The sequence below is a fragment of the Gobius niger genome (genome assembly GCF_951799975.1).
Source record: "Gobius niger genome assembly, chromosome: 4".
NCBI lineage: Eukaryota > Metazoa > Chordata > Actinopteri > Gobiiformes > Gobiidae > Gobius > Gobius niger.
This window is the reverse complement of record NC_136855.1, coordinates 39,195,412-39,222,914: the sequence shown is the minus strand read 5'-3', so window position 1 is coordinate 39,222,914 and position 27,503 is coordinate 39,195,412. Positions and strand designations below refer to the sequence as shown.

General features: G+C 42.1%; 1 protein-coding gene across 1 annotated transcript in view; it reads left to right on the top strand.

Annotated features, from left to right (window-relative positions):
* Window positions 1–27,503, top strand: part of ddb1 (damage-specific DNA binding protein 1) — a 151,693-nt gene that overhangs the window by 66,551 nt on the left and 57,639 nt on the right. Inside the window, exons 18-20 of the mRNA XM_079554673.1 lie at window positions 6,677–6,788; window positions 10,813–10,936; window positions 27,164–27,328. Coding sequence (XP_079410799.1) covers window positions 6,677–6,788; window positions 10,813–10,936; window positions 27,164–27,328 — 401 coding nt within the window. The remainder of the gene's footprint in view (window positions 1–6,676; window positions 6,789–10,812; window positions 10,937–27,163; window positions 27,329–27,503) is intronic.

Sequence of the window (27,503 nt, the reverse complement as noted above, 5' to 3'; positions counted from 1 at the left end):
GAACAGCTGCAGGAGGTGTGTGTGGACCGGGAAGTTTGGGCATCTCTGCTGAGACGCTGCCCCGGATAAAGCGGAAGAAAATGGATGGATGGATGGACAACCCAATAACATTTATTTTAATAGACACAGTTTGTGTTTCTAAGCAGTTTCAGATGGAAAATATTAGGGCTGCTCCATTATAGAAAAAATAATAATCACGATTATTTTAGTAATAATTGAAATCAAACGATTATTTGTTGCCTTAAATTTTTTTAATTATTTTTTAAAGAGGGGGTATTCTGCTTTTTTCAGTCCCATAGCACCAGTCTATATCACACTACAATGATGACCAAACCTTCTGTTGGTCTGTAAATGCAGTAAATTAGAATAACTGCCTTGTATAAAATGTCTCTCTCAAAATGGCTGTAGTGAATGTCTTGAAATAGGCCTCTGTCTCTTTAAGAACCTCTGACTCTTTCCGACACGCCCCCTCCACACGCTGTCTGTGGCATCAGTGGGGAGGGGGTTCTGCTGAGGAGCAGTGGTTGGTTACTCGGCTCGGAGGCGTCTCCAGGAGGTGGGGGCGTTCCTAGGAGGACTCAGGCAAACCTATCCCTAAAATGGCCGCCATCAGAGTTTTTACAGATTACTCAGAAATACGTGAATGTGCCAAGGCAACACTTCAGGCATGTTTTTAATGAGGGAGTGACATGATAACATGATGGAAAGCTTGAAAAAGTTGATTTTGAATAATACCCCCCCTTTAAAAAACAACTATGGACTACATTTTCTTTGGACAATAAAAACTAGTTCTACAAGAGATACCTGCCCCCTGCTGGCCAGCCCTCACACCTGTCCAACAGAGCGGCGCGGCCTGATGACATCATCACACAGCGCTAATGTTTTTATATCAAACCAAAGCCTGAGCCTTTAGCTCGTGAAATGCGAAGGAAACAGAGACAATCATCTCAGCAGCATGAAGTAATAAGAGTTTGTTTGAGCTCCGTTGATCTGCTCCTGAAGAAGAGTTTTAGACTTTTCTACTAAACAAAACCAGAGCCTGAGCAAAGGATGTGGAGGCTTCTAAAACAGCTGTTCTCCTTCAGCACAAGGTGAGCTCTTAACAGTGGCTTTATCTCAAGAGTTAGGTATAAATATTAGTCTGATATTATTTACAGTTCTGTCGCTGCGCTGGTGTTTCAGCTGATCAGACGCGTCACACAAACCGCGCAGGACGGGCGGGAGGGCATCCTTAATAATCGTTTGTTCTAGATTATGCTATTTTTGTGATCGTCTAGTGTAATAATCGAAATCGTAATCGAATTTCGATTAATTGCACAGCCCTACGTGGAGGTTTTTTTTAATCTACTGCAGCTCAGACAAACTTGATTCTTCTGCAGTAGAGGAGATGACCAGGAGGCATCCGAAACAGATGCCCAACAACAAAGTGTAAGATCATGATAAGTATGTGTTGAGATTATTACTTGCTGCATAAATTCCAACCTGCATTAAATCGCAGTTTCTGTGAAAAGATTTCTACAATGTTTTTATATCATAAGTTTGATGAAAATACAACAACAAATAATGTTGACACAATAATGCAAATTATTAGTTCTTTCTCATTTTGACCCAAACCGATGATAGCCGACACGTGAGCTGTGTGTGATACTGATTCTGGGGTTTGAGTGTCAGACGATATCTGATATTAACCAATACCAAAAGACTTCCTTACAAGTGGCTTGAGTCATGTTCTGAGCTCTGGAGTTGAAGTGTAGGACGTTTCATCCAAAGTGCTTCATCAGCGATATTAAAGGTTCCAGCTCCTCTTGTATCTGCTAATTGCCGATCACTGCAGGTAATTTCTAGCCTGGCTATCGCGAGACAAAATATCACAGGTTACATTTAGTCTGGAGATTATCAATTCATTTTCTCGTGAGAGAGGTGTGGTTTACGATTGTCCATAGCTGTTTATTGGGCGCTACAAATGTCTTAGTATCATGGTATCAGATGACGTCTGACGTTCCTGCTGTAAACTTTCGAGCTAAATTTAGAACACGGTCTAAAGACGGAGTCGCTGCTCTCATGTTGGATCCGTAAATAAACTTTAAAAAAAAGAAATGTTTTATCCGTAAACAAACTACAACCTTCCATTCGTCTTCCCGTCCCTCCTCGTTCTGTGATTGGTCCTAAATCCATGCGAATATTTGGGCCATGGTCCCCAGGCTGGATGATTCGAGTGCACAGTCCTGGGGATTCCGGCAGGTAATCAGCAGTGATCAGCTGAGTGTGGGGTCTTTGAGACTGAAAGGCAAAAAGATTAGAACAGTGTGTGTGCTTCCAATCAATCTTTTACTGTTGCTCGCACGACTAAAGTGACGTTTCGAACGTCAGATCAGACATGAAGCAGGAGATGAAACACCTGTATCTGTAGTTCCTCTAATGAGGTCCCATGACAAAAGCTCCTTTGAACAGTTCAATTTGTTGTACACAAGTGTATACGAGCTATGCAAAACATCAAATACATCGTCATATAGCACAGTTTGTGTAAGATGCTCCCACTCCTCTTAAAGCACCCATGGTGTTGTAGACATAGAATATATACAATTATTTACAATTATTATACGGCTCTTCACAACGTAAGTAGAAGCTCCGTTGATTTGAATGGGATTTCCCAACGTTCTACCGGTCATTATTTTCTTATAAAGGACCTCTGAGGATAATAATGACGCTGCCAATGGCAACAGAGTTGGTGCTTTCATATCACTCCGCGCGTACATAGTAGCGACACTATCTGTCCCGTCACTGAGAGAGAAGTCGGGGAATCGCTCGTGAAGTTAGCGTGAGTCTGACTTTCAACTTACCCAGAGATTCTCCACCATTCCTCCAACTGCACCTTCAGCTAAGTAACTAGGCTAGCTGCTAGCCTTGCTGCTTCTAGCCTAGCCAAACGTTGCCGAGCAACGCGCAAACTCTTGGGAACTATTTGTCGTGGAAGTCATTAAATAAACCTTTCGACCTTCATAAAAGTGTACGAAGTTTATGTTCAGCGTTCAGTTGGCAAATGGCCGTATAATAAGCGGGATAATGTATAGAACGCTGGTCATTCATTGTTGGTGCTTATTTTCCCGATAATGACCAGCGTTCTATACATTATCCCTTACTTATTGACCAAGTAATCCACCAAAGTGTATCCACAATACATGTGTGTAGATTACTGCACATATTGTCAAGATTATACAAGATATTATTTACATTACATATACATTTCTTTTTTTGTGTGTGTGTCTGATATCGACTGTTTTTGATGAAAAATATATAGAAAATATTTTAAAATGCGCGTCTGCTTTACTTTTATGTTGAGTTAAGCAACGAAATACTCGAGGTTCATAGAGGGGAGGGACGTTTTAGTATCGTTGACTCAAGAACCTTTTCTCCAGTGTGAGATCAACAAAGTCTGATCTTTTCTTGCAATCAAAAATATATATTTTTAGGTTAAAACTAACTCGGCAATTCTCCAGGTTCCAAGCTTTAAAATGAGTCTTCACTTGATCAGTTCAGTATCGGATATTTGAAATCGATCCAGTCTTGGCTCCGATATCCGATACCGGTGTTAGATCGATACATCCCTGATCATTTCTCTCATTGAATTCCTCTCACTCCGCACCAGTCAGTTCCATCTTGAAATGACCAGTTTGTTTATATTAGTAGGTAATCAGTCGACCCATTTTTAAACTTTTATCAAAATTTACCTCGGTGCCCAAAGAGTTCAGCGAGTGCTCGAGCCCCGCAGCCCCCACAGGATCAGGCCTATTCCTCACATTGTTCTTTATCTTTTATTTAAATAAGCTAAACTTAAGTAAATAAATCGTAATATATACAAGAGCTTAGTTCAGAACAATATAATAAAGACATTAGTTTGTACAGCACCAGATTATCTCTAAATAGCTCATTTCCTTCTATAGTCCCTGATTGCTAAACATAATGAAAAGAGAAATGATTAAATTCAAAATCAAATGCATTATGTCGAGCAACAATAGTCCTCAGTTCCCGCTCTCTCCTTTCTTTACCGCCGCCGTCTTTCAGCATCGCACATTTACATCTGTATAACAATGTATTGTAGCAGAAATCAACACCTCCAGGCTCTATTGTTAAGGGAAGGGAATGTGCCCACACTGGTTTAAGGCGCCGCATTCACAACTCGTCCGGAGGTGTCTGGATCCGGCTGCAGACTGAGAACACACGCACAGATGCTAAACCTCATTTGATCACTCAGATGAGACGATTGGGGACGAGTACTGGGATTTTGTTGGTCAGGCCAGTGTTGCTTTCGCCAATGAAGACAATAACGATGTAATTTAATTTGGGCGTTCTGCTCTCCCAAAATTTCATCCGATGGGCGGGGGAGTTTATTTAAATGAAGTATGAATGTTATGTCTAAATACAACTTTGACAGAGGGTTTTACATTCACATTTTCAAATAGTGGTGTCACTGGGGTCCATCTTTGTGAAAACAACTCCATTTTCTACTGGAGTTTTGCGGTCAGCTGTTCCATTATGTAGACTTGTTTTAAGGTCAGCTCACACTACACTACTTTTATGCCCGATTTTTTTTTGCTCTGAATCTCAGTGGTGCCGAGTCTAATCGAGTCGCGTCTAGTCGAAGGCGGTCACACGGAGTCGGGTCGTGTAGTGTGGGGGGGTCACGATTGATGTTCGAATCGTGTCGTGTGGGCGACAGAAAGACGCGACTAGACTCCAGTCGTAGGAAATCAAACATGTTTGATTTTTAAGCCTGATTTTGGACGCACAGGAGAAACGTGGGTGATTTTACCGTCCCAAATGTGAATGACAGAGTGATATAAAGACAGAAAAACACCGCCGCGCCTCCTTTTTTCACTTCTCTGTTAAACCAGCGGCACAAACGACTCATTTCATGGCCACAGCCCCACACACGAAACAGCAAAACTTTATATCACCAAAAGTTCACCACAACCACCTTTTCCAGCTACATTTCAACCACGAACAGAGTTTAGCGGCTCTTACTGAGTTTGGAGACGAACTGTTCAGCTTCACCTCACCGCTAACGGCGGCTAGCCTCCCCGCTAACGGCGGCTAGCCTCCCCGCTTTCTCCTCCGTCTCCTCCGCTGTCTCCTCCATCCTGAGGTTGACGCCCGTCTCCTTTTCTTATTAAATCCACTGAAATACGTTCCGCTTCTTCCTGTCGCCAACTTTTATCTCCATGTGACAGAACTATAGCCAAGTTGAAGCTTGGTAGTAGCAGTAAGCTAGCGCTGCGGTGTTGTGACATTGTTGACACCGTTGACCAATCGGGACACACACGTTATCCCGCGCTCACAAACACAGGCCTGTCTTTGTGGATTTGGGGTCAGTTTTGAAGCCGTAGAGAGGACAGACGCGCTGTGTTATAAAACATCAGCTGTTTGTCAGAATCGTGTCGTGAGTCGCTCTTACGATTCTCAGTCGTTAAGTGTGAACCCCCAGACGTTCGAAAATCGCACTGAATCCAGTCGTGTAGTGTCGACCCCCCATTCTATATAAAATCGTTTACGACTAGAAAAATCGTGTAGTGTGTGCTGGCCTTAAGTGTCTGTGTCCATTCTGTCTTTGTTGGAGGAGAAGGTTTCCTCCAATTAACAGTGATCATCTTCTGCGTGATCAGCAAAAGGATGCGGAGTATGTGTTGGTCTTTATCGTGGATATTTTCAGGTATTTTCAAGAAGAAAGAACATTGGGTCCTTTGGGATAATGACAGTCAAGATATTTTCTATCTCCTGTTGAATGTCCTGCCAATACTTAAAAATCTCTCTCTCTGCCCAATACGAGTCTGCGTTTTCAACGTGAGAACATCAGCCATGTCAAATGAGTCCGTAGCCGAGCTGCTAACCGCTCGCCCAGAGCTAACTAGCACCTTAGCAGCGCATAGCTCCAGTGAAAACAAGTATTATGCAAAAATAACAGTCAATACAGCTGTAACTAGATAAAGCAGCCTTTGAGATGATCACACACTGAGCCGGGCTTGATGCATTTGTGGTTTATTGCAGACTTTTCATCAACAATGGCGACTGTAACAAGCTAACGGGGCTAACCTGGAATAACCATCGTCCACTGGCACAAATAATCGTCCTTTATTCTGACGTATGGGCTGGATTTGAGCTTAAATACTAGGGAGATCCTGATGTAGATCGTGTGTACAGCTATAGTTGAAGATCCATAGACATGGCAATAACAAAGAGGGACTAGTTTGACCCAAAACAGCAGTTCTTTTTCAGTCAAGAGCTCCTTCCTGACACTTCAGAACACATTCAAAATCACTCACCCCCGACGTCTAAATCAATCAGTGGTTTTGTTTAGCCCAATATCACAACAGGAGTCGCCTCACAGGGCTGCACAAACCATTAAGGCAATAAAACAGAACAGAACAGTCTCCAGCGCCGCTCAGTGGATGAAATCTTGGGAGAGCAGAACGCCCGAATTGTCGCACCTTTTTTAATGATGATGATAATAAAACAAAGACGTTTATGGGTTTTAGTTGACTTGACGGAAGTTTTATAAAATGCTGTGAAATGGGAACACAGGGAGAGGTAACATGAGACACTGCACCCCTCGTTGCCGTCGTGATAACCGTTCTTCATTTCTCCCTCCTCGCCCTCTTGCCCCGCCCCTCCCCTCCTCCAGGCGGATCTGTTATCAGGAGGTGTCCCAGTGTTTCGGCGTCCTGTCCAGCCGCGTGGAGATCCAGGACGTGAGCGGCTCCACGTCGGCTGTGCGGCCCAGCGCCAGCACCCAGGTATGCACAACACGTACTTCCAAAGACCGGGGCTGCGTTACGATGTATTATATACCGCTGTGGACGGGATATCGTTTGCAGCTTTTAGGGCCTGAACGACTGCTGATTTTTAGAAGTCGACTTTATAGCCAAGAAAGTCGACTAGTCGGGTGATGACGTCATCCTATTAACAATGGAGGAATAACGCCTATTTAACAACAAGTACAATATAGCACTGGCTGAAACTTGCCACCTCGGGGTTGTCATGTCTCCTACTGCTCTATTATTTTGTGGCTACGTATTATCTGTCTCCTCTGTTTGCTTTCCTCGGTTTTCTGTTACCCCTCGCTGTCTTTTAATTGTGTGTGTTTTTGTTGTGTCTGTACCTTATTCTTGTACCAAAGTGCGTCTATTTTCTTGTGTTGTTAATGCCCCCACGGCATAATATTGTCTACATGCACAGTTACTGAATTTAAAAAAAACAATAGATACAGACGCCATCTCTGGAATCGCCCATATTTGGTCATGTTTGAAAACAGTTAAGGCGAGACACTGCAGGTGAATAGGGGGGAAAAAAATAATGTAGAGATGTCAATTTGAAACTTTTGCTGAACATCACAGATATAAATATGAGAAAAACGTGTATTGCACTTTTTCTGTCATTTTATGTTTTCACAAAAAAATAAGGCATTTTGAGCATTAATATTATATTTTGGGCAACGAAATCAAAATAATGAATTGAGCTGGTTTTATTTTATTGACATATTAGTAACTAAGATTTTTTCAGAGGGGATTTTGGATATTTTGTTTTTCAATAAACTAATCATCAGTGAAAAAATCTGTAAAAACTCAAATTCCGCCTGTTTTTTTTGTTTCAAAGCTGAATAAATCAGGCTAGGAATTAGATATTAAAAAATCCCTCTGAAAAAAAACTTCAAAATATTGTTGTGTCTCAGACTAGGGCTGCAACTAACGATTATTTTGTCATCGATTAATCTATCGAATATTTTTACGATTAATCGATTAATCGCTTGGCTGTGAATGGTGTAGGAAAATTGGATTTTTAAAGAAAAAAATATCACATAAACCTAAAGAGGACGTGTTGATGGAGGAAACTTAAAGTCAATGTTTGTTGGAGGCTCTAATTCTGCTTCTGATTGGACGAGACACAGACGGATATTTATGAAATTTACAATGTACAAAACAGTACAGACACTTACTATGAAAAACAAAGGAGGTTTTCATCAAAAATACTGCACTTTCATGTCATTTTTTCTCTATTTGAGTCTGTGTGAACCAGAAAACGATTATTCGATTACTAAAATAGCTGTCGACTATTTCAATAATCGATTAGTCGTTTCAACCCTATCTCAGACTGTAAAGTTTGGAGTCTGTGGGAGCTTCTATAAGGGCTCAGGCTCTGCCCGAGTGCGGCTTCTCTCATTCAGAGAAAACCAGCCCTGAAGTTTTGTAGCGAGTGCTCATGCTCGGCCCGTTCTTCCACTTTTCCGCTCCAGCGTCTCGTAGGAGGAAAAACACCATATTTGGGTGAAAGCGTCATCACGGGGCCCCTTAGCAGGACACGTGGATGTCAAATCTGTCAATATTTATGAATGAAAACCCGCGGGAAAGACGGCCTTTCTACGCGGCGCAGCAGCTACTTCCGGGTCGCCCCCACCTCGCAGACAAAACATCATAAAATAAACATCATCATTTTTATATGACATGAAAACTAAGATGTAAAGGGAGGAAAATAGATACAAATCTGCGTGAAAAATCAATACTTTCACCTGCCGTGTCTCGCCTTAACTGTTTTTAAACGTGACCATATATGGGCGATTACAGAGATGCCGTCTGTATCTATAGGGGGATGCTTTGTTATCAATTAATAAGAGGAGTTTGTTGTTGATTTACTACTTTTTGAAAAAACTTGCTCCTGTTTTTGAACTCTCAGAGACGCTTTCCATGGGAATACAAAATAAAACCAGGCTCTGTTACATCACATGCCCACTGTCGGCACCTATAGACTCCAGGTTTCTGCAAAACGCTTTGGAGAATACAGTCGGCTCACTGCAGGTGGCGCATCCATCGTCTTCATTATAAGTTGTCGGCTCTCTTTCTAAACTGAAGTGCGGTTAATAAACACCACAGGGCTTGTTTGCATACGCCGGCATTCAATTCGCTGACTGTGTTGTAAATATTTATATCCGAGTGGGAGCTTCGCCGATACAATGGGGGATTATTCCTGTTCGCCGGTAGCACACTTTGTTATTGTACTTTACGTATTCATTCAGCTGTTTTCAAAAGCTGCTGCAGTCAATTAAAATCTCTGAAGACTCGACATCTGACTAATCTTTTTTCTGGAGTGTGGAGTATCAGCACTCCTCGCAGACGGATATTGGAACGATTATTATTTTCCCCCGAGATGACAATAATATGAGCCTAAACATTGCCTTTTATTCCTAATTTAAGAGCTACTACGCACTGCCGACTTGCTTATCGATACACATACAGCAGACTGACTACTGGAATATGCAATAGACCTACAAAATGTACTTTTAGTGGCTTTTTACTCGGGATTTGTGTGGGTTTGTGCTCCTGCTGCTGCGCTGTACAGTCCAAGCCGAGCATGTGTTATTCCCAGAATGACTTCACTTCGGTGTAATTGCAGTAGCTCTCGGACGTCATGAAAGGGAAGGTGCGCATTCAGCAAAAACCAAACACAGAAACTACAGGGACTTATTTGACACTTGAGGTAGTGGAGCTAAGTAAGCAACATTTCCAAACAGCAAAGTGCAATCATTATTTCTTTTGCTTTTGTCTCTGCGTGTGGGTTTTAAGGTTATGCTTTTCCTGGAGTTTGTTTGAAAAGTTTGTTATGTCTTTATCACAGTTGTAATAACTGTGGTGTGTGTTGAGAACTGAAGAACCTTCAGTACAAGTGATTTAGAACTATAGGCACAGTGGAGGTCTGAGAAGTAACCACTATATCTCCGGAAACTAACGTGACTTTTTTTGCATTGCATTTGTAATTACATATACAACAATATCGGTGCTGCGTATTGGCATCGGCCAATCAAAATCCCTACAAATCAGCATCAGCCCCATCACTTGACTTCTAGTGAGGACCGACCAGACATTGGCAAGACACTTTACCCACCTCCAGTGTCTGTGTGCACTGGTACACAGACCCTGTGAGAGAGTGAAAGGGGCCTAATGAAGGCACTCTATACATGCCTTTCAGTCATGTGCCTTTTGTTGTGATGGCGGCCAGTAAGTAGAATTAGGCAGGACTACAACATGTGCAACAATATCTCTCCTCATAATCATTGCTCAAGAAGATAAAAGCCCGAAGATAAACAGAAGATAAACAGCCCGAAAAACAGTGTTTAAGCTGCTCAAGATGTTGGCATGCTACTGGTTAGCATTTAGCTAAAACTGACCTGTCCAAGAGAAAGCCCTGAACCACACTCCAAACATCTAGCCTTGGATGCAACATGTGACAGAGGTCAGAGCTGAGCTGTTACTGTAGTATTTCCACAGCGTTCATAGATGTAAAACACATATGTTTAACGTGTTGAAGCCAGTTAGCAACTGTCAACCATTGACAGTTGCTAACTGATAGCATGCTAACATCTTGAGCAGCTTAAACACTGACTGAGACTCTGTTGACATGACAAACTGTAAAAATCACAGAGAAAGGTTTTCTGTTTCCTCTTTGTGCTGATTTAGTCTCTAGAGTGAAGCAGATCTTTAGTAAACCTGCTGTAGCTCGACAGACAGAGCTGCTACGTCGGTGCCACATTCCTAGTTTGTAGTGAGTTAGAAATGAGTTTGGACCTCAGCCGGCAGTTCAAACTTAACTTAACCCTCTGTCATGGTTTGAAACATTAAAGCACAGAAGTCAGAGGCCAAGCTCCCTGCACCACAGTGACCACAAGTCTGAAACCGCCCTGTTCATGACATGAGCCTCTGTTGTTCATTATTGTTTGTTCCTGGCATTAGATTAACTCCAGTGTCTTTCCATCTGCGTCTGCTCCTCCAGGCCCTGTCCAGCAGCGTGAGCTCCAGTAAACTGTTCCCCAGCAGCACCTCTCCTCACGAGACGTCCTTCGGGGATGAGGTGGAGGTGCACAGCCTGCTCGTGGTGGACCAGCACACGTTTGAAGGTACAGGACAAACTCTCTCCACACTTAGGGATACTGGATACAGTTAAATTTTTTTAAACGTTTTTGATACCTGAACGATTTTTTTCGATACCTATGCTAAATTATTTGTCATATAGAACCATCAAGCAGATTAATAATGTTATTCCTGCTTTTATTCCCCTTCAGTTTCATTTCTTTTGTATCATTTGTTAGAGGTGAAACAATCGAGAAACTTCCTGGACAGAAAAAAACACATTCAAGTTCTTATTCCCCCTCTCCACACAGTTTTTAACCCATTTTCTCATGTTTTGTTTTCCCAAACTTTCAAATATTTTTCCCCCTAAATTTCCCCCAATTTAAAAAAAAAAAATCGCCAATTTTTTTAATGTGTTTTTTCCCCAATTTTCCCCAAATTATATATTTTTTCCTGCATTTTTTCTCCACTTTTGACCAGTTTTCCCCCCAATTTTTCTATTTTTTTCTAATTTTTCCCCCCTAAATTTCCCCAAATTTTTCAATTTTCCCCAATTTATTTATTTATATATATATATATATTTTTTTTATTTTGGCCCAAATCTTCCCAGTTTTTTCAGTTTCTTCCTAAATTATTTTTTTTCCACTTGTTTCTCATTTTTTCCATTTTATTAAAAAAAAAATCCCCTAAATTTCCTAATTTGTTTCCAATTTTTTTCCCCTTAATTTCCCCAAATGCTTCATTTTTTGTCCCAATTTTTTTTTACGAGTTTTTTTCACCAATTTATTGATTTTTTATTTTTGTTTCAATTTCGGCCCACATTTTCCCATTTTTTTCCCGCCTATTTTTTTATGTGTTTTTCCCCTAATTTTTCTCTGATTTATATATTTTTTCCCCCCCAATTTTCCTTTTTTTTTTTTTTTTAATTTTTATTTCCTACATTTCCCCCAATTTTTCATTTTTTCCCCCAATTTTCCCCAATTCATTTATTGATTTATTTTTTTCAATTTCGGCCCAAATTTTCCCAGTTTTTTCCCCACGTCTTCCTGAATTTTTTTCTATTTTCCACTTGTTTTTCACAATTTTTTCCCCACTTATTTCTCAATTTTTCCATATTATTAAAAAAAATCCCCCTAAATTTCCAATTTTTCCAATATATAAAAAAAAAAAAGACCAACAGCATCAAAACTTGAATATAAAGATTGCACATTTCTTTTCGGCGCCTGCTTTCGATACTTTTATCTTTTCGATACCAGCACGTGTCCTGCGATGTGGCCATTTCGATTGTCCACATCTGGCGGCCGCTCTTCAAAGCTTTACCTTCCTCCATCCCATAATCACAGGGCGCTGATGAGGCCATTACAGCCGTGATCACACACCGGGGGCTCCACGCGTGTCTTTTACATACGCGAGATAAGCGATCGCAACGGCTGCTTTGCAATTCAGATTCTGCTGCGTCAAGCGTTCCTCTCGCACACCCCGACTGCCACACCTGCATACATTAGGCCCCGGCATATGTTAATACATGCAAATCATACACTGCAGTTTATCCACATGCCCTCCCCTTCATAAAGATGACTCCGAGTCCTCGTGTGAAAGTTTAATCCTACTATCCACGCCACAGAAATCTGCCGCAATGTTAGGACTGCAAAAAGTAATTAACTAGATCAGTATAAACATCTCAATTTCAGCACAATAATCCAAATTTTAGCTGTTTTGACTAGTTAAGAAGTTCTTGGGCTTTTGTCCTGGATTATTTCACTTGTTCTGAGATGTTTCTGACTCGTTTCAATACATTTCGTCCTTATTTCAGGTAGGGCTGAAACGACTAATCGATTATTGAAGTAGTCGACAACATTTTTAGTAATCGATTAATCGTTTTCTGGTTCACTCAGACTAAAATGGAGCAAAAATGACATGATGAAATCCTGCTTTGTTTATATAGTTAGGGTCTGCAAAAAGTGAATATTAAGCATAGGCTTAAATGACTTGAATTGAGGAAATGTTTCTTGTTTTGAGAGGTTTTCACTCATTTAGACACTTTTCCTGATCGGACCAAGTTTACTTTGCTCGTTTGAGGACATTTCAGACCAGTTCTAAAGTAAATCTTGCTTGAAATAAGAAAGTAAAATTGCCAATGAGACAAGACCAATTTTCTTACCCCATTGGCAAAGAAAATGACCTGAAATAAGGACGAAATGCATTGAAAAGAGTCAGAAGCATCTCAGAACAAGTGAAATAATCTAGGACAAATGCCCAAGAACTTCTTAACTAGTCAAAACAGCTAAAATTTGGATTATTATGCTCAAATTGAGATGCTTATACTGATCTAGTCAATTACTTTTTGCAGTGTGTACATTTTGTTTATTGTAAATGTCATGAATAGAGCCTCCAACAAACATTTCCCTTTAGTTTACTCCATCAACACATCTTCAAGCAGCGTCACTGAGGCTATATGTGATTAAAAAAAAATAGAAAAAATACAATTTTCCTACACCATTCACAGCCAAGCGATTACTCGATTAATCGTAAAAATAATCGATAGTTGCAGCCCTAATTTCAGGTCATTTTCTTTGCCAATGGGGTAAGAAAATTGGTCTTATCTCATTGGCAATTTTACTTTCTTGTTTCAAGCGAGATTTACCCTAGAACTGGTCTGAAATGTCCTCAAACAAGCAAAGTAAACTTGGTCCGATCAGGAAAAGTGTCTAAATGAGTGAAAACCGCTCAAAACAAGATACATTTCCTCAATTCAACTCATTTAAGCCAATGCCTGATATTTACTTTTTGCAGTGAGGACGAATTAGAGCTAATCTGCTGTTGATTAAGGCGCCATGTGAGGTGGATGTGATGATAGTCTTGCGTAATGTTAGGAAATGATTGCAATATTTAAAGAAAACATTTCAATACATGTTTTGAGCACCTGTTTGGCGACGACCAAAGATTAAAGCAGAAATTTGTTTGTAAAATTAGGGCTTGTCACGAAAACAAATTTGAAGTTCGATGTATTGAGGCAGGAAAGTATCGCGATAAACGATATTATTGACTCTAACGATACTCGATACTGTCAACTGCATAAAAATGACAGTAAACCTTTGCACTAAAAGTGCATCATCTTATCCTTAAACCAAACAAGCTGCGATAAACATGAAATATAATGTAACTAAATTGGCTTCAGACAGAAATCAAAGTTTTACAAATAAAACATAGGCGGGGAAGCTAATAAATGTACAGACGATAAATATTGAGGCCAAAATGTATTGTTTATCTGTTAATTATTGAACGATAAGTCGATATAGTAATTATCGTGACAGCCCTAGACTTGACATCATTTGGTTTTAAGTTTCCAATGTTACTTCCTGCAACATAATAATGAAGGAGAGACATGTACATTTTCTCACTGCAGTTTGTATTAGATTAAAGAGGACAATATAACGGTTTGCTGTGCACTCTGCGCTGACAATAAAGTGTTATCGAGCTTCAAAGGCACCGCATCCAATGAAGCGGTTAGAGTTTGCAGCATGAGAGTCAAACTTAAGTCTCACCGGGTGATGATGTGAAGCGCTGACCCGTGTCTGATGTGACGTGAACAGACTCTGGCCTCTGAGAGAGTGGACAGTCCTCACTATTGACACGCAGGTCATAGGATTTAATGTTTTACAACGGCTGTTCTAAAAGGGGATGTTGTTATTAGCATTTAGCCGCTGTTTGTGCAGCTTTAGCTGATGTTAGCGTAGCATTTGCATGTAGCTTACCTTCATAGTTGTATTTAGCGGTTTCTTTTCTGTTTTAATACAGGATGGCTCCTCTGAATGATTCCACAAGTCTCACCTAGGGCTGGGTACCTACTTGGTACCGACCGAAAAGCTCCGGCCGGGGTTCGGTATTGGAAAACTTTTGTTTTTTCTGTGCTTTTTCTCTCCAAACGTCAATAAATGATCCACATTGAGTCTAAAAAAAGCCTGAACTCGTGAGCAGCTTCAGCACAAATGCAGAAGCGAAGCAATGCTCTAACTTACTAACACTTCAGTCATTATCAGAGATGGCAGAGCCGCGGTCTGAGCCAAGACTAAACCAGGACTAAACCAGGACTTGCAGTGAAGTGGTTAAAAACCAGGACTAAACCTGGACTGAATAAGAAACTAGACTCTTAGACAAAGAGAAAAGCAGTGACAACAGGAAACACATGGGCTTTACCTTTAGCTTTAGCCGCAGAGCCTGAAGTTCCTGCTGTTGTTTAAACTCCAGTTGCACCGGAGCATTTGGATCAAAGATTGTTTGTGGAAAAGGTGAGGCTTACTCTGCATTAGCCATGTTTGGAACAGTTATGGTGCATTTTCAGTGACAGAGTGAGCGCTCTCACTATGTAACAGATCTGTGACGTGTGAGGAGCTTTCACTGTCGAACAGCTCAGTGAGTTTAGAAAAGTTTATCTTCAGTAAACGGTGCCTGATGTGGATCTGGTCTGCTCCTGCAGCTCAGAAGGTAATAATGTCCTTTCTCTCTTTTTATCACGGCTTTAGTGGGAATTCTGGTCAAAACATGAAGTTACAGGTGACGCTCCTGTTTTCTGCTGAGCCGTGTTTGGACTTCCTCCTGAACCATACTTTTCCTGCACATTATTTTAACTCAATTAAAATAACACAGGTATCGATAAAAGTACCGTTAAGGCACCGGTGCCGACGAGCAGGTATCGTTAAAGTAGTGGTATCGAAAAAAAACCGAACGGTACCCAGGCCTTGTCCCACCAGAAGGCAGTATGTCCACATTTGTTCTCATCGCAGCTTTTAATGACATCTGTACAGCGTGCTCCTCTGTGGGGGCGCCGCCCACAACAAAGCCGGGTCGCGCCATGTGGAACGACGGCTTTTGTTTGCCTGGAACTTCACACTGTCTGATTTACTGCTCTGTTTCACTGCTGTAATGTTTGGTGCTGCCCTGTGAGGCAACTCCTGTTGTGATATTGGGCTGTACAAAATAGTGATGCACGATAATGCCAATTTGAACCGATAACCGATAATTCCGCATGTCCCGATACCGATAACGACACTGATAATTATGTATATATATTTGCACTTTATTTTGTGACAAGAACTCAATGTAACAGTTCACAGTTCTGCCCAAAGTATTAACTCTACCAAGCAATATACAAGTGTATAAAAATAAATCAAATAATGAGTTTTACTTTGGGTTTGAGTCTCCACCTTTTTCTAAAGCTCTGTTTTTTTACAGTTCCATCATCTGAGCAGGTCTGACTCTGCTCATCTGTGTCACATCTTATTAAAAAAAAAAAGAAGAATATTACTACTTCCTTCCTAGTATTTTTCTTCTTGTTGACATCATACTAATGAATTCTTATTTACAATACTGGAATATAGACAGTATTATAGTATTTCACTGAGTCTAGAGGCGTCTCTGACATGAGAGAAGTGATGCCAAATCTGTGACAGATTCAACTCTGACTAATAATACGATGCTACAGCACAAAAACAAGACTCTCTCCTGCACTGGGCTCATTTATGCATTTGTGCATTGTGCATTGTGCGGCTCATTTCATCAATGTAAAACTAAAAAATACATGGGTTTAGGCCTCGCTCTGTTCCAGTAACTTACGTGAGCGGGTCTGCGGTTCGCATTTCTTCGTCTTTTTCTCATTTTGTTGCGGTGCTAATGTCGAAGTTACTTCGATGTAAAAAGTAAAAAAACTCTTCCTTCGCGGAGAGCGCCTGCACAGCTGTTTCGCTGAAATACTCGTCGCATTTTTCAGCTAAAACCGTGGCAGTCGGCCGTGGAGAGCGTGTATCTGCTGCTGTAGATGTGCTGTCCTGAGTCTGCAGCAGCTCCGGGCTGCAGGACGTGCGGGCGCCGCCGCAAGAAAGGCAGCGAACTGGAGCCGCAGATTCAATGTAATTTGAGTTTATAATTTTTGGGCCTAATTATCGGCCGAATTTTCTTTTATCGGCTTTATCGGGGATGGCGCCAAAATGCCGATAAATGCCAATAATTATCGGCAGCCGATATTATCGTGCATCCCTAGTACAAAACCATTGTTTGATTGGAAACCAAGTAATCAGTATAGTAATCTACTTTTTAAAGGAGTAAGTCACCATCAAGGGGAACCAAAATGCCTCTTTCGGGCCCTGCTAAAGGCCACTGAGACGCTTTAACGCGCGGCAGTGGAGCCACGTCCTTTGAACACTGCTGCGCTTTTGATCTGAGAAGTCCTTTGTATAGAAAGGCAACATCCTCTCTATACAATACAACACAATTCAATACAATGCAGATGGAAACTAGCTATTTAGCTGTAATCTAGTGCAGAACATCTGTCTTTGAGGTCTGTGCACTGTCCCTTCAATAAAGACTCAGCTAACAACATCGACCTGCCATGATTGATAATTACTGGGTGACTGAGACCCGACATTAGTGCCTCAATTATAAGATCTGCCCCCGCCCTGATTAGTGAACGCTGCCATTAGCAGTGCTAGAAACCCCCAGTTCAGATGTACCAGCTCCCATAAGACCCTGTATGTTATTAGCTTCTGTAATCAATAGGCTGCAACAGGGAGCCGTTCTTTATCTGCCGTAATCACTCGGGCCCGAGCGCACTCGCTTAAGCCCGTTTGAATAATGAGCGTAGCCCTGATGAAGGTGAGTGATGTCCTTCCTCCGGGCTGAGTGAGAATGAAACGCAGAGGGCACAGGACGGAGGGAGGATGAAAAACACGCTCCACTGCGGAGGCTCTAATTAGGTGAAGAGAAGACGTGTGGAGGCTCGATGTGGGGAAGAGGTGAACGAAGAAGAGGAATGTCATCAAGAACTTTGAATATTTCTGTTCCCATGTGGCCGTGCTGCTCATTATATTTCTCAGTGACATGTGGAATTATGTGAAGGGGAAGTTGTGAGGCGTAGGTGTCGTGCAGCAGAGGGACAGCTCACGGAATTTGTAGGCGGTGTTTTTAGTTTCAGTACAATATCCTAAAGCAGTGATTCCCAACCTTATCTTTCTCTCTTTTCCCTTTGGGCGTTAATTTATACTCCGAGCACCCCATAACCTCGGGTGTTGCTGATGAATGAAAATAAAAAAGCCCTCCGAAAATCATCTATTTTCTTTAAAAATATATAATATTAAAATTTGGGCTGTCACGGTATGAAAATTTTACCTCACGGTTATTGTGACCAAAATTATCACGGTTTTCGGTATTATCGCGGTATTTTTTTAAATGTGTGTTAATATGTTCAGAAAGCATAGATAGTCCTGCACAAACTGAAATAGTTTCAATAAAGTTTAACAGTGCTTATTACATTTAAAAAAAATACAGACAAAGCCTTTTCACATCAAAGTAAAGGAACTATAACAATGTGTTGTTGATGTTTCGAGGGTTTTACATGGACTATTTATAGCGTCAGAAACGAAGATAAACCGTCTACATCAGGAAAATTGTTGTTGTCCTTCCAGTGAGCTTTCGCTTTGCAGATTTGGGAAAATGCCTCAGACAGTGATCATTATTACATTCATAAAACTGCGGCGAGAGTGAATCTGCCACCGGGAGCCCTGTAACGCATTGTGCCATCGTGCGGAGGTATCCGGACACGGCTTATGCTGGCGGTGGCGCTGCAGCCGCACTATGGGGCGACTCGTTACATTCTCCCTCAACCCAAAGTCCCACATCAGCATTTCAGCTAAAGCGCTAACGTTAGCTTCCTGCTATAGAGCTGTGGGAGACGGTCATGCTAACGTTAGCTTCCTGCTATAGAGCTGAGACGGTCATGCTAACGTTAGCTTCCTGCTATAGAGCTGAGACGGTCACGCAGGAGAGTCAGAGGTTCGAAGTCTTGCTGCTTTAGAGACACTTTTTCCTGCACGTTCCACAAACAGGAAACCTGTCTCTATCAACTGTCCTTCAGCTTCTTAAAATACACAAAACATGTCCAGACTTCAGGCTCGGTCTCTGAGGCGGATCCTGCGCTGTCGTGTCGGACATGATTCCAGCTTCGAGAAAGTTTAGTTTTGGTTGTAGCTACAGAGGCGCCTGCGGCAGCTTTAGCAGAGGAGACGGCGCCTCATGAGGCTCACTTTGCCTAAACCGCAGGCGCCGTAATCCACCGCGGTAACATAGTTTTTCAAAAACAAGACGGTAATTATTATTGTTAACATTTTTACCGGGGTTTACCGCTACACCGGTAACCGTGACATCCCTAATTAAAATACTTCACCTGCTTTTTCTATCCTAAAATAATGTCAATGACTTCTTGTATCCTGTGTTTTTTGTGGCAATAACGACAGATCGTTCACATTTGTGACCCATCACGAGAACGGGGGACACAACTCAGTTTTGGGGCATTTTGAGCGGGACAGAGCTGTGAAAGTGTCGTCTCCAAAGTTTCCAACAATGCGCAACACATGGAAATCTGATCATATTTGGAGAAGATGTGGCAAGTTGAATTTAGGAACTGGAAACATGTCAGAGAGGAATCGGCCTCTAAACTTTTGGGCTGTTCTCACCTCTCTGGGAGTGACAATAGGGCTCATTTACATCTCATTTACATAAAGCCATATGGCTGTAAAGCTCCCCCTGTCAGGTCATGTGTGGGGTTTCAGAGTTCACTCACTCAAACGCAAAGAAACTGATCCACAACAGGCGTCTGTATAAAACCGCTAAAGGACGTCAACAACGCAAACCAAAGCAGCGGCGCCTCCTCCCCAAACAACACAAGGAAACAGGAGACAAGCATTTTCTGACGTGGAAACAGAGCGAGACGTCAGATCAACTGAAACGCAAAATCCACCGGGATAAAAAGAGACTAAACTGACTCATTCGTGATTTTACAGAAGCTTTTTTTAACGCAGAAGCTGCCGTGGCCAAAGTGTGGTCCTGTCTGGGGAGCAAAGCAGCGTCTCTGTCCCGCTGTCGCTGCTTTGCTCAAGGCTCTTCATGATTAAGCGGCGCCAAATAATCCGTGATTGACAAATCCACTTTCAAACATGTTCGTTGTAACGTCCACGGTTCAGCTCGTCTGATACAATCTGTGTCCATCCAACACAACCCGGTGTTTACCCAGTATGTAGATACACACAAAGTCATGCCCCGAAATCTCCCTAAACAAGCCGGTTTGAACCTGAACGTTTACTCTTTTAAATGTACCAATACTGCAGCTTAAACATGGAGAGGCTTCTTCCTGGCTTCAACTGAACGATTCTGCAAAAAAACTTCTTTGCATTTTTCTCGCTGCCGACTTGTGTCCCTGGTTCTAGTGACTGGGCACGTTTGTCTCTACTCTTTTGGCCGATGCATCGCAAAACCACCAACCTTCGTATTTACAAAATACAACGCATGCCGCTTGTCAATGACTCCCTTCGGGGATTAGAAAATATCACCCCTGATCCCAGATATACATGTTTGTAAAGAAGAGGAAAAGTGTGTGTTTTTGGCTGGCCGGGCTCGGGATGCGCTCTCCCTCAGAGCACTGTTGAACATCATCCCTTGAGAATAAGATGCTTTACAGCCATCAATGTTTTATGATGCAGCGGTTTAGGAGCGACACGTCACACATACAGTAAACGACCTGACTGAGGCAGCGGTAACGTAAGTAAACTTGAGCGCAGGTTTACTCAATGAAGACGTGAGGACGCAGCAGGTTATCGGAGTTTACTGTGAACAGTCGAGAGTGACGCCTCAGAGTTCACTGAGCTGCTTCTGTCAACACACCAGACTAATACGAGATTCAAGATTTCGGGCAGGGAGTTCAGCTTCCCGATGGCCCTGTGTACGAAACGGTTCCTCAGTCGACTGGAACTGACCCATAGATTCCACAGTCTCCTCCCTGAAGGCTTAACCTTGAAGAGACTGTGTGATGGGTGCGAAGAGTCCCCTTTGCGGGTGAGACGGGTGGAGTACATCTCCTTAATAGAGGGGAGAGGGGCTCCACAGAGCTTCTCCACTGCTCTCACGATGCGCTGGAGGCTCCTTCGGCAGGAGGCAGCGCTGGCACCGTGACACACAGTGATGGAGCTGGTCAGGATGCTCTCTATAGTCCCTCTGTAGAAGAACCACACAGTGATGGTCAGGATGCTCTCTATAGTCCCTCTGTAGAAGAACCACACAGTGATGGTCAGGATGTTCTCTATAGTCCCTCTGTAGAAGAACCACACAGTGATGGTCAGGGTGCTCTCTATAGTCCCTCTGTAGAAGAACCACACAGTGATGGTCAGGGTGCTCTCTATAGTCCCTCTGTAGAAGAACCACACAGTGATGGAGCTGGTCAGGATGCTCTTTATACTCCCTCTGTAGAAGAACCTCACAGTGATGGTCAGGGTGCTCTCTATAGTCCCTCTGTAGAAGAACCTCACATTGATGGTCAGGATGCTCTATAGTCCCTCTGTAGATGTTGCACATATCGAAGGCTGGAACTCTGGCTCTTCTCAACTTGCGGAGAAAGTAGAGGCGCTGATTACTTTTCTGGACCAGTGATGTCGTGTGCATGGTCCAGGAGAGTACACTCAGTCATACTCGGCCATACTCAGTCCACACTCCAGTATCCAGGCTCTTAACGGGGATTTTAAGTATCCTGGTTTGACGTATCAAGCATGTGCGAACTTTCGAAACGGATATGGCAGGAGCAGAAACTTTCCTACAGCGATCTGGAACCTAAACAAAAACATTGCAGTAAACTTTGCAAAACAACCGCTTTTTCACTCCGTGGTAGTTCCAGTGGCTGTCACTTTGGGATCCTGCACAAACCCGCACTGTACTTTTTTTTTTTCCACTTCTCTCGTCTGTCGCTGAAGCCGGGACTGTGCTCTACAGTTTGGAGCACTTCCTTGGATAGTTCTTGTCTCTTGTGTTTAAGGAAATGTCCGAAAAAAAAACATGTGTTGTCATACCAAGGCTCCACACACAAAAAATGAGAAAACCATAGAAAATAGGGCGGCATAATTTCAATTTTAATATTTTGTGTATAGCCTATGATTTATTTTCATGTCATTGAGCTGCAAATACACTTTTAAACCTGCTGTTAAGGCGAGACACTGCAGGTGAATAGGGAAAACAAAATAAATGTAGAGATATCAATTTGAAACTTTTGCTGAACATCACAGATAAAAATATGAGAAAAAACATTTCATTTTATGTTTTCACATAAAAATAAGGCACTTTGAGCATTAAAATGGCCAAAATTGCCTATATTTTGGGCAACGAAATCAAAATAATCAATTTATGGTTATATTTTATTGACATATTTGTAACTAAGAGGGGGGGATTTTGGATATTTTGTTTAGTTTTTCAATAAACTAATCATCAGTGAAAAAATCTGTAGAAACTCACATTTCGCCTGTTTTTTTGGTTTCAAAACAACTGAATAAATCAGGCTAGGAATTAGATATTAAAAAATCCCTCTGAAAAAACCTTCAAAATCTTGTTAGGTCTCAGCCTGTAAAGTTTGGAGTCTGTGGGAGCTTCTATAAGGGCTCAGGCTCTGCCCGAGTGCGGCTTCTCTCATTCAGAGAAAACCAGCCCTGAAGTTTTGTAGCGAGTGCGCATGCTCGGCCCGTTCTTCCACTTTTCCGCTCCAGCGTCTCGTAGGAGGAAAAACACCATATTTGGGTGAAAGCGTCATCACGGGGCCCCTTAGCAGGACACGTGGATGTCAAATCTGTCAATATTTATGAATGAAAACCCGCGGGAAAGACGGCCTTTCCACGCGGCGCAGCAGCTACTTCCGGGTCGCCCCCACCTCGCAGACAAAACATCATAAAATAAACATCATCATTTTTATATCTGACATGAAAACTAAGATGTAAAGGGAGGAAAATAGATATAAATCTCCACTTCCACCACTGCGTGAAACATCAATACTTTCACCTGCTGTGTCTCGCCTTAAACATCATGGTGCTAATTTATTGCATTTACATTTATGCACCAACAAGAAGCAAATCTGCAAGAGGCATTTTAGGGAGTTTTCAGAAAAAAATTCTCAAATAAACATGGCACTCTCTCTCTCTCTTTCTACCTATTCAGCTACATAAATGTATTATCTGATGCTGCAAAATACAAAGAAAGCGAGGCTCGGTGACTCTGATTGGCGAACATGACTATCCCTTAAACGACAGAGTCTCAAAGCAGGGGGGAAAAAACCCTCTGCCTCTTAAGGTTAGCCTTTCTGCAGCAGCTCCAACCTTAAAGGGGGGGTATTATGCAAAATGGACTTTTTCAAGCTTTACATCATGTTATTATGTCATTCCCTCATTAAAAACATGCCTGAAGTGTTGCCTTGGCACTTTTTTTTATTGTTTTGCAGACAAGCTTTGTGGGCCCCCCTCTAGTGCCTTTGAGGTCCCCACTTAGGGAACCACTGAGTTATATATTCGGCCATCTTTATCGGAGTAAAAATCATGAACAAATCGTGATGATGAGCAGGAGTTTTGAGAAGGGCTACTGTTCCATTTCTCACACTTTTTGCACTTCTACAAACCTCTCAATGGAGAAGTCATGGTTATTAATCTGGAACTCACAGTGATTCTTGTCTAATCGTAAAATCATAAATCTCAGAGTTGTTTGCCGCCCGTGACATTTCTGATGTGTCGGGCAGAAGTTTCTTCATCTCCGTCGACACAAATCTGCGCCGCTGCTGTTTAGGCCTGCAGGCGGTGTTGTGCTGACATTTCGTTTTATTTATCGACTTGTTCAACAGACAAATATAAAGCCTCGGTGCCGTTTCAGCGTTTCTATTACGTCTCGTCGTGGTCAATGGGGACAATCCGTTTTGGGGCGGCCTCGTCGGATTGGCGGCGCAGCGAGTCGTGCGTCAATGTCAAAACGCCACAAGAATTTAGACAAGAAAAATACTGTTTGCACGAAGAAATGAGTGCGGTTTATTCCGTACAAGTAAATTCAGCAACTGCGTAACTATCAAGCGCCGCCATCTTGGAGTCCCTGTGTCTGCTGAAGCGAGGAAAGTCAAGAGAACCGTGTTGTGTGTTTGTAGTCTTTGTCGACCTCATAAGCAAAGCAAACTCCGCACTGGAAGGCTGGAGAAATAAACAAAGTCTTCTATAGTGATGGGACTGATGGCTCTTTGAAGGGTGACGTTCACTTTAAAGAGCCGTTCAAAAGACTGGCTCTTTTGAACGATTGTGTGTTTGTTTTAAAGAAAGTACCGTAAATTCTCAGAAGCAGAAACAAGAGTGAACAGAGACAAAATAAGCAGAACAGCTGAAAATGAATACTTATTCAGACTTGATTTTCGTCCCGATTAACCCCTTAACTCCCGCCTGAACCGAGCACTTTTTCTCCAGCTTTACCCCAATCTAAAAGCTTCTGGAAAAAAGGTGTGAAAATAGCAACAAAACTGAGACGAAAACGAGGATGAAAATGTGAAAAAAGTGAGGAAATATGGACGAAAAAGTGACAAAAAATGTATCAAAAAAAAAGACAAATATGGACAAAAATTTAACAAAAAAGTGAGAAAAATTTGACGAAAAAATGGATGAAAAAGTGATAAGAATTTGACCAAAAAGTGACCAAAAAAATGGACAAAAAAGTGATGAAAAAAAATCTGATGAAGGGACAGAGGGATATTGTGCATCCAATTATACAATGGAAATAATCTTTTTCACTCAAACTTGGCTGTAAATACTGTTTAAAGTGACGTTAGCCTGCAGTTAGCTTTGCCTGTTAGCATGTTAGCTTCTTCTTCGTGATTCTATTAGTGTGTATTGGAGGCTCCGGTCCGGTGGCAGTGAAGTTGCAAACATGGTTTTCTGGCCAGAGACACCAGGGGGCGATGAAAGACCCTCCAATCATCCCATACACACTTGCATCACCCCCACAGGGGCAAAGAAAAGGATTTATTAAGGTAAACACGTTACTTAGTGCTGCTTTAAGATGCAAGAATCCCACACTTCTCCGAGTTCAGACTGAGCAGGTTATGAAACGCCATGCAGACAGGATAGTTTGTTGTTTGTTATACGTATATAGCCTACTGTTTGAATGATTGCAGCCTTTGTGATTAGCCAATTCACATTGTGATTCTGATTACAGTGGTGCAGACTGAGTGCTGAACACACACTGACATATTACTGCTCATGTTTTCTTGAAGGATTTGTCTCGTGAGCACTTCATCCAGATCCAAGCTGAACCTGGCAATCTGTTTGATCAAAGTCAGGCGTTCTATTTCATGCTGTCGTCGTGTGTGTGAGTGTTTCAGTATATTTAGTTCTTTATCTATCTAGCTATGGCCTCGAGTGCACTGCAAAAAGTATTTAACTAGATCAGTATAAACATCTCAATTTGAGCACAATGATCCAAATTTTAGTTGTTTTGACTGGTTAAGAAGTTCTTGGGCATTTGTCCTAGATTATTTCACTTGTTCTGAGACTCTGAGACTCGTTTCGATACATTTTCTTTGCCAATGGGGTAAGAAAGTTGGTCTTATCTCATTGGCAATTCTACTTTCTTATTTCAAGCGAGATTTACCTTAGAACTGGTCTGAAATGTCCTCAGACAAGCAAAGCAAACTTGGTCCGATCAGGAAAAGTGTCTAAATGAGTGAAAACCGCTCAAAATAAGATAGATTTCCTCAATTCAACTCATTTAAGCCTTGATATTCACGTTTTGCAGTGTGGAAAGAAGAATACAATGAAATACCTACTAGAGAAAAGATCTAAACTAGAGCCTTGTGTTTATTACGCTGCATTTATTCATGTCATCTCATCAAAAACATACCTGGGGTTAGTTGGTTTTATTTGTTCGCTCGCTTTGTTTATCTTCCACACTCGAGTTAATCACCCATGAAGCTTTTGAGTTTGTGTCCGGACATATTTACGAGATGCTTCTGAGCTGGTCTGCGGCTAAACTCGCAGATTGGCGTGTTTGCCAGAGTTACCATTGTTCAAACTTTCCTTTTGGTCTTTTCCTCACTGCAGTCGGGACAGATTTGCATCGTTTTGGGTATTTCAGGGTTTCCACAGGGTTTGTTTAGTTTTTCAATAAACTAATCATCAGTGAAAAAAACTCAAATTCCGCCTGTTTTTTTTTGTTTCAAAGCTGAATAAATCAGGCTAGGAATTAGATATTCAAAAATCCCTCTGAAAAAACCTTCAAAATGTTGTTGTGTCTCAGCCTGTAAAGTTTGGAGTCTGTGGGAGCTTCTATAAGGGCTCAGGCTCTGCCCGAGTGCGGCTTCTCTCATTCAGAGAAAACCAGCCCTGAAGTTTTGTAGCGAGTGCGCATGCTCGGCCCGTTCTTCCACTTTTCCGCTCCAGCGTCTCGTAGGAGGAAAAACACCATATTTGGGTGAAAGCGTCATCACGGGGCCCCTTAGCAGGACACGTGGATGTAAAATCTGTCAATATTTATGAATGAAAACCCGCGGGAAAGACTACGCGGCGCAGCAGCTACTTCCGGGTCGCCCCCACCTCGCAGAAAAAACATCATAAAATAAACATCATCATTTTTTTTATCTGACATGAAAACTAAGATGTAAAGGGAGGAAAATAGATAAAAATCTCCACTTCGACCACTGCGTGAACAATCAATACTTTCACCTGCCGTGTCTCGCCTTAAATGGTTAAAATCAGTCCAAGGACGAGTGAGAAACATCCTTCAATCCGAGAACCAGGCTGTTTAAATGCACACGCGATCGATCTGCGGCGACAGGCGGTGCTTCAAAACGTGTCAACAACATTGTTTTTGAAAATTTACTTGAAATATATATATTTAGACATTTGCCTCTTCCCACAACGTTAGTGTCCGTCCAGAGAGGAGTTAATCAGAAAGGAGAGTGATTCATAAAACACACAGTATCTCCATTTCTGGAAAAAAAAAATCTCTGATAGCCTCTGTTTAGCTTAGCATTTCTCAGGAACCGAGGCACGTACAATTAAACAGTTTTCACTTACGGAGAGCTTCGAGTCTCACCTTTCAAACGAGCCATAGGCTGTGTCCATAGCTATAACATAAAATACACTGGTGTGCTGGATTGTTGGCACTCAATGTGTTAAAAATACACAAATTCTGGTATAGAACATATTCAGCTGCAGTTTTGGCTGATATTGCCCTCATATTTTTGCCCCTTTCATCCAATTCTCTTCCCTCCGTTTGTCAAGTTGGAAAAGGTGCTGTATTCACTGGTAAAACCGGCGTCTCTGAGTGATAATGGTGGAGCCCTCGAATAGAAAATCCTTTTAAAAATCTGTTCCGAAAGCAGCTGCTACTTGATATTCCGTTGCCGTGTCCCGTTCTCACACTTCTGCCCTCTCCCCTGTGTTGTCTGTCAGTGCTTCATGCTCATCAGTTCCTGCCCAGCGAGTACGCCCTGAGCATGGTGTCCTGTCGTCTGGGAAAGGACCCGTCCGTGTACTTCATCGTGGGCACAGCCATGGTGTACCCGGAGGAGGCCGAGCCCAAGCAGGGGCGCATCATCGTCTTCCACTACACAGACGGTTGGTTCACCACCTACACATCCATTACACCCAGCTCAGCCTGATGCTACAGTCTCCTGCCCTGGTTACCTTGCAATCATACAGGGGTTAAAGGTCACAACTGTCCCTCTTTAAGAGATCGCTGAGGAGAATGCGTTTCTGGTTTGTTTTTTCTCTGCATTTCAAATTGTCCTGC